This window comes from Oncorhynchus gorbuscha, linkage group LG04 (assembly GCF_021184085.1).
Source record: "Oncorhynchus gorbuscha isolate QuinsamMale2020 ecotype Even-year linkage group LG04, OgorEven_v1.0, whole genome shotgun sequence".
NCBI lineage: Eukaryota > Metazoa > Chordata > Actinopteri > Salmoniformes > Salmonidae > Oncorhynchus > Oncorhynchus gorbuscha.
The window spans coordinates 21,792,830-21,806,743 of NC_060176.1; the positions used below are offsets into that span (position 1 = coordinate 21,792,830).

Below are 13,914 nucleotides of genomic sequence, written 5' to 3' on the forward strand. Positions count from 1 at the left end.
AGTCAATTTAAATAAATTCATTAGGCCCGAATCTATGGATTTCACATGACTAAGAATACAGATATGCATCTGGTTACAGATACCTTTAAAAAAAAGGTAGGAGCATGGATCTGAAAACCAGTCAGTATCTGGGGTGACCACCTTTTGCCTCATGCAGTGCGACACATCTCCTTTGCATAGAGTTGATCAGGCCTGTGGCCTGTGGTCCCACTCCTCTTTAATGGCTGTGTGAAGTTACTGGATATTGGCAGGAACTGTAACATGTTGTCGTACACGTTGATTCTAGAGCATCCCATACATGATAAATGGTGACATGTCTGGTGAGTATGCAGGCCATGGAAGACCTGGGCCATTTTCAGCTTCCAGGAATGGTGTACAGATTCTTGCGACATGGGACCCTGAATTATCATGCTGAAACATGAGGTGATGGCGGCAGATGAATGGCATGAAAATGGGCCTCAGGATCTTGTTTGTGCGGAATTTCTTCAGTTGAGGAAACCCACGTTTTCATAAGCTGTACGGGTGGCTGTTCTCAGACGATCCCGCAGGTGAAGAACCCTGATGTGGAGGTCTTCGGCTGTCGTGGTTACACACGGTCTGCAGTTGTGAGGCCAGTTGGACATACTGCCAAATTCTCTAAAACAACATTGGAGGTGGCTTATGGTAGAGAAATTAACATTTAATTATCGACAGCTCTGGTGGACATTCCTGCAGTCAGCATGCCAAGAGCATGCTCCCTAAACTTGAGACATCTGTGTTTGTGTGACAAAACTGCACATTTTAGAGTGGCTTATTTATTGTCCCCAGCACAAGGTGCACTGGACAAGGTGTAATGATCATGCTGGTTAATCAGTTTCTTGATATGCCACACTTGTCAAGTGGATGGATTATCTTGGCAAATGAGAAATGCTCACAAACAGTTATGTAAACAAATTTGGGCACATAATTTGAGAGAAATACACTTTTTGTGCATATGAACATTCTGGGTTTTATTTCAGCTCGTGAAACATGGGACCAACATTTGACATGTTGCGTTCATATTTTTGTGTGCTATGTGCACCGATTTCAAGCAATTTGAGTATATTTGTCATTTTCACGGCTTCAATTACTTCCTTGATATACATTCAAAACAATTTCGCTAACATTAAGTTTTCGGTGTAAAAATTATCTTAAATGTATATATTAAGCCCTTTCTCTTAATTGAGATAAACAAGATTGAACTCCTGTGGTGTTTAGGCTTAACACATTTACCCTTTAACAAGTTTGAATCATGACGAGGGAGAGCAGTTTGACGAAAATAAACAGGTTTTCATATAAAAAATTTATGGATGATGATGACAGATTTACGGGGTAAGAGTCACGAGAATTGTCAGAAGAAGCCCAATGCTTTTCTACTGTCAGATTTTCACAGTAGGAAAAGAAAGCATAAAAAAAGAAAGATTCAAGTGTAAATACAGCAGCAGTGTCGGGATTCGATACAGGGTCGGCATCGGCGAGTATGTCCATTCTTGGTAGAAAATACCCCCTGAATTCGCAACACTTGTTAATTTCTGGTGGAAAACCTTGTCTAATGAACGATATCCTTGGCGCAGTAGGGCATTAGACTGAAGATCTGATGGTCTCTGGTTCGGTTTTGGCAGGTAGCATTTTTCAGGCAGCAGCAACCTCAAGGGAGTGCTAGGTTTGAATCCCAGGCCCAAAGTTAAAATCTGGTGGGGAGCGATCCTAGACGCCATCTCCTGACAATTGAAACGTAAAACAAGACACATTTCTGTTTTCTGTAAACATGGGCAATAAAGTATTCTTCTTTTAAGATGTTACACTGACGATAAAGTAAACCATACCTTTTAACATTGCATGCTACATTATTTAGAGATACATGCCATAGTTAATTTAGAACTAGCCTACTATGATTAATAAAATGTGTGATATAATTTGATTGAAACAAAGCTAAATTAAATGAAGTTGTAGAAATGTTCTGGAGTTATTATCCCCGGAGACTTCTCTCAGTTACCACTCGAATCTGCTGCCATCGCTGTGCATTAAAAATGGATGAGTGATACGGTTTCTTCTAACTGTAACAGAACACTTTTCCAATGCTGTTCCATTTTGCCCATTTAAAGACCATCTGCAAATCCCTGAGGGTTGTCAGTGCCTTCCACCAATATAGCACCAAATCTATGCTGTTACCGATACATACAACCTAGCTATTTGTCTGAAGTCATGTACCCATATAGAAGTTCACTAGTTTGTGTTCACCTGAAAGGCTGTTTGTGTGAAAGGTCATCAGAGGTCATGAGGGGGTCAGTGTGGTGGGCTAAGGTGTTGAATTTGAAGGTTACCATTGCCAATGCATTGTCAGCTAACATGTGGTGTCTCAGATTGGGGACCAGAGAAGAATTGTTTCAGATTCCAGTAGATACAATCTGCCTGATCTGAAGTAGTCTCCTCGTTGCATTGGAGATGACTGTGGTAGCCTATCCAAGCAGTATTGGTTGAGTAGCATTGTACAAAAGTAACATGAAGATTTCTTATATACAGCATAGCTGTGTTCGAATTCTCATACTAACCGCACTAACTGTACTATTTGTGATGTGAATTGAGTATATAGAATGCTTATTGGTCATAGTATGCCAAAGGTTCCCGGATGTCGTATTAAATTCGCCAAAATATGAAGTATACACGCAGAGGACACTATTTGGATACTGTAGGGCCCATAATGCAATTCTTCAGGAAATGAACATTCGGGTGCTTTTGTAAATTCGCTCTGGCTATCTACTCTGATTTCAGAGCACTCTGTCTGAGTGTACCAAAGCGCAGAATAATGAATATACCAGCGCCCAACACCCGTTGAATATGGCCGGTGTCAGTAAATGTCTGCAAAAAAGTGTAATTAAATTGTTGCCAGCAGCACAGTTACTGTCACCAACTAGTCATTTGTTAAGCTAACTAGCTAGCAAGAGGTTGCATAGCTCAAATGAAAGCATACTGTTCGTTTATAGTATACTAAAATGAACTAATAGTATGTCGTATGTAGTATATAGTCATTAAGTGTGTAGCATACAGTATTTTAGTCTGGGTATTCGAACACAGCTCATGTCTCAGTGGAGCTGATGTAGAATGTATGCACACATGACTGTAAGTCGCTTTGGATAAAAGCGTCCGCTAAATGGCATATATTATTATTATTATATTATTACTATTCCTTGCACGACTACTTACTTACTCCTCTTCATTCCCTATGGAACAGTTAAGTACATAAGACTTTTCCTTGTGACATAGGTTATTATTGTGTCATTACCATTTTACCATTTATTTTTTAAGTAAATACCTGAATATTCAAAAGCCAGGCTGGAGAGCCTTATACTACGAATGTAGTTTGAGGAGTTAGTGAGGTAACTTTGGTCAACTCTTGAGTTTAACTTGGGATAACTGCTACCAATGAAGTGGCTCTCCTTTTAGCCAGGTAAATGCAAATGTCACTGAAATCTTCAGAACTAACCTGCTCCAGGGCAGGCTAACTCAGGGCTAACTACATGTATCATGAATGAAGTGTCTGAGCCACAAGTTGAGGACCAATTAAATCAGATTCCCCCACTCTCACAAAGATTGTGTTGTTTTTGTGTGTTAAAACATTGTAATGTTAAAATACCAATGACATTACACATTTAGTAATGACAAATGTATTTGAAACTTCACACACAGTAAAACTTTTGTACCACTTAATATAATTGTTTTTTCATAGGAGGGAAAAAAGGTACTAGTGCATTAATAACCACACCAAAGTAATCAAATAAAGACGACACTTCTAAACGTCTATTTCACAAGACAGCCTGCTGAATTTGCAAGATAACTTATTTTAATTTCGATTTCGGCACAAATTAAAATGTACCACTGATTTGCCCATGGTTTGACGTTTCAGCATTGTTTCAATGAAGAGTTCAGTGTTGGACTAGCCAGCCACGTGCGACATGCACGCGCAGTTACAATCCTGCTAGAGTTAGCCGTAGGCAGACGAGCAATATCCACCGTTGTGGCGCAGATAGAACAATGAGACAGATATTTCACCGGATGTATAAATGTGAAGAATCTGCTTGGCGTTTCTACTCACTACCAAATATAGTAGTGAGGGTAAACCCAGTGCCGGTCGTGCCGACAATTTTCTCATCGATGAAACATTTGATCTCAATACAGAATTATGTTCCCAACACTAGAATCTGTTTCGAGCAGAGTGGACTAAGATGTGTTATTTAGGAGTGCGTGGTTTAGGTGTGCAAAGGCGAATTGTGATATTTAACACGCACATTTCACAGAGTAGGGTTTCCCAACGGAAATATGCAAATATATTTATGTAAATAACAACAGCCTACACCCTGGGTTCTCACACTGAGGTGTTCATACCTATATAGCCCACAGTCAGTGAACACCACTCAGACCACTCAGCAGGCTTCAGTAGGCTGACTGATCTATTATTCAATGTTAAAAAATGTTATGCTAATGAAACTACAGGAGCAACCCAGTATAACTAGTGAGTCACTGAGGACAAAGCTGCTGGTACCTTAATGTGGACTTTGTTTATAAGAATGGAGAAAAACATCTCCATCTCCACACTGTTCTGCAAGTGTATGTGAGTGATGGAGACAGAAGATAAAAAGATTAAGCTACCACTGAGTCAGAGTAACCCAGTGAGTCAAACACGTTTCATAGACCACCAAAAGAAGCCCTGACAACAAAGAAAAACATCAATCAATGAAAAGACTTTACCAATACATGATTTTGGAAACATTGTGCTATTCAACTGAAAACTGTGTGACAGTTGATGTCACTTGAGAATGCATTTAACATTAGTCTGTCCAGCAATACACCACCCAATGACTTTATGTATTGAGCATTGTCTCCAATCACGAGGAATGAGGCTTACCAACTTGCCAGAGATAATAATGAAGTAAGCTAGTAATTCTTCCTTTGTCACTGGTCTTCTCTCCTTCTCATGAAGCAGAATGGTAAAAGACAGACCTTGCAGTCCCAGCAGCCTACAATAACATTGTGCATTTCACATAACCACCAGCAGATGGCGACTACAGACTAGATTAACTAACCTCAATCAGATTGATACACGTGAAATCATCATTATTTTGGATCGCAATGGTTTTCTTTCATGGTCTTTCTTTCCTGTCGCTTGATGAGTCCTTTGGGATACATGTGGCCCCAGTGATATGCCTAGGCGTCGTTGTAAGTGATAATGTGTCCTATTTCTGTGGTGAACCGTCGCTTTTTTTCACAATAACCTCATTCACATCACAACTCGTGTCACCAAGGCTATGCGACCTATGGGCCGAAATGGCGAGAAGCATCTATTGGAAATGCTTGACGTCTCAGATGCTCTTGGCTAATCCACTGACAATTTGTAGCAGATCATTTATCAATTACAAACTAATCGTGTTATTTAAAATATTGATTGAACATGGTAAACCTTACGAATGGCTGGGAACACCTGACCTGTCCATATACATTGTGGCGCGCGCCATCACAAAGCACGGAGGCCGTGTAAGGTCAACTCTCCATGGCTCTGGGCCAACTGGTGTTAAAACTATGCTAGTTAGCCTACCCCATATTGAGAGTAAATGGCCGAATTACTCAGCAAAAATAATTACATCACTGGCACGATGGCATTGCATTGCAGGAGGGGAGAATCCCTCTGCCCGCCCGCGCATAATTTCCAATCACGTTTCTGTGGAGCGGTCCTCACTTCCTCTCCTCCCTCCCTGGCATGATGTTACGTAGCACTATAATGCGAAGAGACGTGACTCTCAGAGGCAAACCTCATGGTGACGTCACTCGCTCGGCAACTAGATAAATATGGGGATCCGTACCGTTCACTGTATCAAACCGAAACTCTCCTTCACTGAGTGACCACGCTAACGAAAGGATAGATCACAAGTGGATTGGATTGTCTGATTCAGGATTTTGGAATACCACAGACGCACATCAAATGTAAGTTTGCTTATGGAATTGAATGATTTTGCAGTCGTGATAATACATTAATTAGGCGATTGCTGTTTCAAATAATTTGAGTTCAACTTAAATTTCAACATTGTCAATGCTCCATCAAACCGTAATTAATATCATAGGATACAGGCACATGAATGTCTTAAATTCATTTGTTCAAATAAATATGACACAAAAGTTAATATAAGCTGTGGCCAAATAAAGGATTTGTTTTTAAAATCAACATATAGGCGTAGTGATGAGAAATGCATTCTTTGTCAGAGTTGGTTGCTTTTCATGTTAACAGCGGAATCTTACTAAAGAGCGCATCTATTTCACAGACAAAGAAATAATGACTTTGAACAAAGGTGACAAATTGCGGAACATGGACAAAAGGAGAGGGAGCATGCCGTTTCCCATGCACCTGCAGAACCTGCACAGAAGAAGCATGCCAGTGGACGACCGCGAGATGCGCAAGGTGCAAACTGGAGAGCTGTCCAACCTCATGCGCTGCACGTCCTACACCCCCGGCGAGCCTCACCGAGACAGCTGTGTATCGGACTCGTCGGATTCCGTTATCTCCTCCGGCAGCGACTCGGAGGGACATGTGTACAAGGTGGTTCTCCTCGGCGAGCAGGGTGTCGGCAAGTCTAGCCTGGCACGTATTTTCGGTGGAGTCGAGGATGGTCACGACTGCGACGAGACAGGTGTGTGTCTGATGACGGTTACCGAAGATGATGGTGTTGAAGTGTATATAGCATTGAGAATACACCCAAAGGCAATACTTTTTTAAACAAAGAAAATAACTGTTTGACTGTGGCTGTTCTCAGCACCCCATTAGAGCTAACGTGCATAGGCTCCAAACTAAGTAAATATAGGATTGGTTTCCATATCATCATGGCACACAAGTTGCAGTACATTGATTATTGCTATTTCCATCCAGTCAGTAAGGCGCCACATATATCAAAGTACTGCTGTTGACATATACAGCTGCAGAGATAGTGGATGGGAGATATGAAAATCAATGACTGAGGGAAGGAGACAGTAATGCACAGTAGTACCCATCACAGATACAGGTTAATTGAGAGTTAATAAGCTGTACTAAAGGTATCATGAAATGGGCAATATAAATGGGCAATAGTGAGTGAGACTTCACACTTGACCAAGTTAGTGGGTTTGTAGAATTTGGGCCAGGAGTATTTATCTGTCTGCCCTGCTTTTGTTTCAGGAAACACATATGACAGATCGATCGAGGTGGACGAGGAGGAGGCGTGCATCTTGTTGTACGACATTTGGGAGCAGGTGAGGCATATAATGCAAATTATGCAATTTCAGTCTGACCCTCAGTAAAATTGGTCTGAGTCATAGCATATCATTTGACGTAATGTGTAGTGCTCTAATGCTGGTGTATAATATCATATATCACTATAATAATTTTTATTTGATCACCTGTAGCTTTTGATTAGATAAGCAATGTAGCTAATCTAATTCTATTTCTCTTTTGCCTGCAGGATAACAGTCAGTGGCTGAAGGAACAGTGCATGAGGATAGGTGACGCCTACATCATCGTCTACTCAGTGACAGACAAGTCCAGCTTTGAGAAGGCGTCAGAGCTACGCATCCAGCTACGCAGAGCTCGCCAGTCTGAAAACATTCCCATCATCCTTGTGGGCAATAAGAGCGACCTGGTGCGGTCCAGAGAAGTCTCTGTGGATGGTAAGTGACGGTGATCTCTTCTGTCCAAGGCATCTCTGTATTTGCATAGTGCTACTTATTTTAGAATGTTAAAGCTCGTATCAAGGTGTTATGCAAAGGCATAATGGTGAGGGTGAAGTCACTGTCCCCAGGGAACACGATAGATTCTCACCTGCGCCTCCCCTCTTTGTTGTTGTTGTTGCAGAGGGCAGTGCCTGCGCTGTGGTGTTTGACTGCAAGTTCATCGAGACCTCAGCCAATCTCCACCACAACGTCAGGGACCTGTTCGAGGGCATGGTCCGGCAGATCCGGCTGCGCAAAGACAGCAAGGAGGAGAACGCTCGCCGTATGGCCAACTGCAAACGACGCGAGAGCATTGGCAAGAAGGCCAAGCGTTTCCTGGGCCGTATGGTGGCCCGGAAGAACAAGAAGATGGCCTTCAGACAGAAGTCCAAGTCCTGCCATGACCTCTCGGTCCTCTGAGAGTACAGCATCTGGACTGCTTTTTTTCTCTTAGGCCTTCAAGACCAGACGCTGTGTGTTTTTATCACTAACCCCAAGGACTGATAGAGCTGTACAGAAATGATATATTTTATTATATTAATTAAACACAACAGACATGTTCATGTTAATGATCTGCATGAGGTTTCATTTTTTTTGTCTGCCTTATGTGTATGTATATTAAATCCACCAAGGCTTGTTATTTTAAACCATGAGTTGTAAGATTGCCTTGATAACGGGGGACAGTGTGTTTGGTTCTACTCCCTTTAGTGTTGGTAGTGTTGTATATAGCCCTCATGAAATATTAGATTATGGTACACTGTCCTGAAAAGCAATGGAAATGTAAGCACTATGAGTGATTTCACTGCATTCTGTCACCTGGAGTCATTTTTACTTGAAACTGGGTACGCAGGTTCGTACTTTGGCCATGATACTGAGCACATGAATAATGTGTAATGGGGATTAGGCCAGGTTTTGGAAAAAAGACATTATTCTATTGTCCTTACCTTCAGTCCAGATGTGAATGAAGAAAGCAATAAGTTATATTTGTCATGTGAATTTAATGTTTTGCTTTAAATACAGTTGATTTGCACTTTTAATATTGAATAATTTCGTTATGTTTACATTTGAATTTTTTTAATAAAAAAATGAAATACAACTATTCCATATTTTTTCTTACCCAGATCATAAAACAGTTAGGCTACACCAAAAACGAAAGGTGTATATATATTTTTTAAAACATACCTCCTTGTTATTTGATTTATGTCCTCATAAATATTCATTCATTAGATTGTTCAGTGGACTGGAGTCTTGTTGACCAACAGAATTACTGGAAGGAAACAAGGTAGTCAAACATTAAACTGGAGAGTCCTGCAAACGCACTTCGTTTTTCCACACTATTCAAACCGTTCTCCCACCTTCATAGGGAACACGCACAAGATTGAGAGAAGGTAAGACAAAAGAAATATAACGTTTTCGAATTAAAATTGAGTTATAAAGATGATCGTGGAGTGTTAGTTAAATAAGTGATGTTTACCAGTAATTTATTCAGATTTTGTGAGGTATAGGCTCTTATTCTGGCCTACAGGTTGAGTTTGAGAGAGTGCGTTTGTTTTCATTCGCCGGTCTTTGTAAATCATAATAAGACATCTAAATATTTTTCCAAGCGAATGGTCTATGGGTGTTGTGAATTGCTGTCTGCGGCGCGATGAGCGAGGCACAGGGGTTCCTACGAAATGTGCCCAGCATAATTTTATTTGGGGTCATTTATTGGAATGCAAAATCTCATCCTTAACTTTTTCTTGTGCCAATTGCCTTCTCCTTTGTGACCATATAACACATACTATAAAGTCATAATATTTATTAATTATTTTTATTGAGAGAACAATTCATTGCTAGGCTGTTTTGTGTCGCAGGTGTAATCGTGTGCTGGAAACAGAGAGTGCAGCCCGGTTTCATAGACTATACGTGACATAGTACACTCAAAATAGTATGGCTTCGGTATGGTTACACAAGACAGAAGGCTACTTAAGGCAAAAACTAAAGGAGGGTTGTTGGTCGGGTGCATAACTTTGAAACTACTTACTACATTTTTGTGACTTTGCAACTACTTGCATGTTAGCTAACCCTTCCCCTAACCATTAACCTCTTGCTCCTACCCGACACGCAGGCGTCCCATCTAGACATCTGGAAATGCAAATGCGCTACGCTAAATGCTAATAGCACTCGTTAAAACTCAAACGTTCATTAAAATACACATGCAGGGTACTGAATTAAAGCTACACTCGTTGTGAATCCAGGCAACAAGTCAGATTTTTAAAATGCTTTTCGACGAAAGCATGAGAAGCTATTATCTGATAGCATGTAACACCCCAAAAGACCCACAGGGGACGTAAACAAAATAATTAGCATAGACGGCGCTACACAAAACGCACAAATAAAATATAAAACATTCATTACCTTTGACCATCTTCTTTGTTGGCACTCCTAGATGTCCCATAAACATCACTATTGGGTCTTTTGTTCGATTAAATCGGTCCATATATAGCCTAGATATCGATCTATGAAGACTGTGTGATCAAGGAAAAAAATAGCGTTTTATAACGTAACGTCATTTTTTTAATTAAAAAAGTTGACGATAAACTTTCACAAAACACTTCGAAATACTTTTGTAATTCAACTTTAGGTATTAGTAAACGTTAATAAGCGATCAAATTGATCACGAGGCGATGTATATTCTATAGCTGTACGTCTGGAAATAATGTCCGGGTAATCTCAACCAAAATATCCGGTCGGAGACCGGAAGAAAGGCGCTACCTTGTGTCCGTTTGACCAAGAAACAAATCGTAGGCAAATGACAAGACTCTAGACATCGTGTGGAAGCTGTAGGTATTGCAACCTCGGCCCCATTTAATGTGGATCACATTCAACAATGGGTTCTAGTGGCGCATGGATATATTTTCCCATTTTCAGTGATCAGATTTTCCTGCGCTTTTCGATGAAACGCACGTTCTGTTATAGTCACATATCATATCATTCAAATTTGTTACATATTGAACAAATTGTAATTCATAAAATATCACACAAATTGGAATTCGCAACATATAGAAATTATAATTTGAAACATAAACTAATTTGAGTGACCCAGATTTTAAATTTACTATGTTACGTCTACCCTTGAGTCCAGGTTGCAGGGTTAGTTCAGCTTTTTGGTCTGTGAATGTGATGAGACATTAATGTACCATGTAGGCCTACTGCCTGTGGCTACTGAGTATATGTTTAACCTAACAGGCATTTAAATGAAACATTTTCTTGCACAGGTGTAGGCCTATTGAAGTTGTATTTATTTACTTTTTTTATTTTAAAGATGGTTGATTCTGCAGATTGGTAGGTCTCGTTTAATTAAAAAAATATATATATTTTTAAGATGAGTAAAATAGAATAGTTGCACATGCAGCATTCACACTGTTTTTTCTCTGTCGTTCTCTTTCTCCATCTTTCTTTCTCTGCTTTATAACAGTGAGAATCAATCAGAAACAAGACAGAAATGATAGAAACCATGTGTTCCCAAATGTAAAAGATTTGATTGATTTGATTTGATTATCTTTTAAAAGATACTGTTTGATTGGAAATGCTGTGCATCCTGACTTTACAGATATACAGTTACAGAAACACATGACTAGAAGATAAGTTATGTCCATCTTTCTCATTACACTGACTGTAAGTATGCTTCCTTTGAATGTGGCCTTCACAAGTTATTATAGCAATCTCAGATTCTTATACTTTTTCTATACTGTTTTTGTGAAAACAAACTTCAACTAAATTATTGAAATTCATGCTGTCCTTTGTCTCCTTGGAATTGTGTAGTTGGTGGTACTTCAGACTCCTGCACAGTGCTCAGGGGCCAATCTTAAAATTGGCGTCCCTGAAAACTATGATGGTATTTTCCCATGGTACCTGGCTAAGGTAAGACATTTCAGTTAGATTGACCATTTATGCAAAAAAAACAAAAAAACATTTACAACAAAGCAGCTTGCTTATTGGGAAATAATAATTAAGGAATAATTCTCTCCATATTGCTGCCAGTCTGTGTGATGCGTCATACCCTGGGCCTGCTGAGATTGATGTATTAATGGCTGTATGCAAGTTAAAGAGAGAGAAGGGCCATACAATGTTTCGCTCTTGCACTACACTCAGTGCTCAAGATATAATTATGACGGAGCTACTCCCGCATAGCCCCCTCATCCCGAAACAAAAATTGGAACGCCTCTGGCTGTCTGTTCAATGCTAGACCATCAGCCCTGCATTCATGGCAGGAGGATTCTTTTCATAATGGCACTTATAAATCATCAGGTTTGTCCCGGCTGTGCATGTGTTTGACACTGTAATTGGACGCCTTTTTGAGTCCAGTCAATGTTCTTCCCTTTTGCATGATGTATGATCAAAACACATCTCAGATTCACTTTAATGGTGGACATGGTGGAGGTCAGATACTTGGCACAACTTAGTGTTAGGGTGGAAAGGACAACATTATTACTTAAAAATGTGTGTTCTTGAGCAGAAAAGGCACTGACAGAGTTGTTTTCTCACCTGTTTTACTATCTGAACGGCTCTGATCTTCTCAGATATTCTGCTCTGGCACATGATCGCTGTTTTGTTTTATCACAACATGAATGCAAGAATGAAAAAGGTACATTTCTGTCATGAAAACATTTGCATTTCATGTCAACACATTAGAGGCATAACAAGAGAAGAATGTTTGGTTTTGAACGATTAGCTACTTTGTCAACCACTGCATAGTCTTAAATATACACTTTTCAGCCTGTTGGTCTAAAATTAGGTTATGGGGCAGTCAAAAAACATGTTTCCCAGACTAAATCAAAATGTTGGGTTCTCGGGAGTTAAACGCATGCTGAGGTCATTGGCACGGCTGTGGCGGCTGAGAGCCAGTTGCTATGTGGTATGTGAAGCCGTAAAACATGCAGTGCTGATTGGAGACACGAGATCACCCGCATGCTGCTGTTTTATAGGCTGCTCTAGCCATGCATCAATAACACCATACCAGGCCAGGCTGCATGACAGTCCTTTACGACAGACAGTCACACAGCACCATGACTAGGATACCCATTCATACCTGACCATGGCCGGGCCAGACATAGGCATTGTGGGTCTGGACCAGAGGGCGTCTGTTTCGTGACAGTCCCTCTGCCAGCAGCTTGTGACACCCTTGAGAACAAACTGTCAGCGGTGAACAAGTTTTCCATAAGGGGGAAAATATCAACGGTCATTATGACACATAACCGCTCACTCAAAAGATTCAAAAGGATTGCCAGATGGAGCTACACATACACATATTCAACCATTTGCACATCATAGAATGGGTGAATGTTCAATTTACTTTTTATGAACAGAGCAAAAACACATTACACAAGGCCCAGAGATCTCCTGTGCTTGCAGTGACATAGTTATCTTTTCAACTTTGACGTAAAAGGTCAACATTTGCCCACACACAGTAAGCAGAAGTTTTATTTTCAGCTGCACATGTGACTCTTGCCGAGAATACTAAAGTTAAAGTCTAATTGTATTGAAGATATCAAGGCACAAGGCGAGACGCAGATGCAGACACAGGAGGCAGATGGTTGGAGTCTTACAATGTTTATTCATCCAAAAGGGTAGGCAAGAGAATGGTCGTGGACAGGCAAAAGGTCAAAACAAGTTCAGAGTCCAATAGGTACCGAAGGGCAGGCAGAATCAAGGTCAGGGCAGGCAGGATGATCAGGCAGGAAAATAGTCCAGAGTCAGGCAGGAGTCAGAACCGGGAGGACTATAAAAAGAGAACAGAAAAGGAGTACAGGAAAAACACGATGATTGACTTGACAAAACATACAAGACGATCTGGCACTGAGAGACAGGAAACACAGGGATAAATACACTGGGGAAAATAAGCAACACCTGGAGGGGGTAGATACGATCACTTTTGACCAGGTGAAACAGATCAGGGTGTGACAGAAGAGGGACTTGTAAATTTAAGTAATATTTTTGTACTTGTCCAACACAGCTCCCTAACCTCCCAGCTACCTCCACTGATGTGGTGGTGACAGGGGACGATGAGGGGATCTTTGGAGTTGAGGCAGGATTTCTTTACGCCTTGAAGCCTCTGGACAGAGAGAAGCAGCCATCTTACTCCCTGCAGGTTGACAGTCACACATTTATGGCATTATCGAAGCATGT

At 40.6% G+C, this 13,914-nt stretch overlaps 2 protein-coding genes across 4 annotated transcripts in view; both read left to right on the forward strand.

Annotated features, from left to right (window-relative positions):
- The first annotated feature begins 5,861 nt into the window (after positions 1-5,861).
- Positions 5,862-8,842, forward strand: LOC124033150 (GTP-binding protein RAD-like). The gene is made up of 5 exons (XM_046345106.1): positions 5,862-5,994; positions 6,330-6,695; positions 7,217-7,290; positions 7,500-7,704; positions 7,889-8,842. The coding sequence occupies exons 2-5, from the start codon at positions 6,341-6,343 to the stop codon at positions 8,164-8,166; spliced, it is 912 nt and encodes a 303-aa protein (XP_046201062.1). The 5' UTR covers positions 5,862-5,994; positions 6,330-6,340; the 3' UTR covers positions 8,167-8,842.
- Positions 8,843-9,060: 218 nt separating this feature from the next.
- The window catches only part of LOC124033151 (cadherin-17-like), a 38,159-nt gene continuing 33,305 nt past the window's right edge, over positions 9,061-13,914 (forward strand). For 2 of the 3 annotated variants that reach the window (XM_046345108.1, XM_046345110.1), the window contains exons 1-4: positions 9,061-9,134; positions 11,339-11,403; positions 11,551-11,649; positions 13,742-13,876. In XM_046345108.1, coding sequence (XP_046201064.1) covers positions 11,377-11,403; positions 11,551-11,649; positions 13,742-13,876 — 261 coding nt within the window. In that variant the 5' untranslated portion in view covers positions 9,061-9,134; positions 11,339-11,376. Of the gene's footprint in view, positions 9,135-11,338; positions 11,404-11,550; positions 11,650-11,927; positions 12,037-13,741; positions 13,877-13,914 lie in introns of those variants that run through there. The other variant, XM_046345109.1, reaches the window with a different exon arrangement.

Bases quoted from the DNA above. Each gene is read 5' to 3' on its own strand.
- LOC124033150 (XM_046345106.1), top strand. From the start codon at position 6,341: ATGACTTTGAACAAAGGTGACAAATTGCGGAACATGGACAAAAGGAGA. The intron at 6,696-7,216 runs GTGTGTGTCTGA...CTTTTGTTTCAG, and splicing joins TCACGACTGCGACGAGACAG to GAAACACATATGACAGATCG. The intron at 7,705-7,888 runs GTAAGTGACGGT...TTGTTGTTGCAG, and splicing joins CAGAGAAGTCTCTGTGGATG to AGGGCAGTGCCTGCGCTGTG.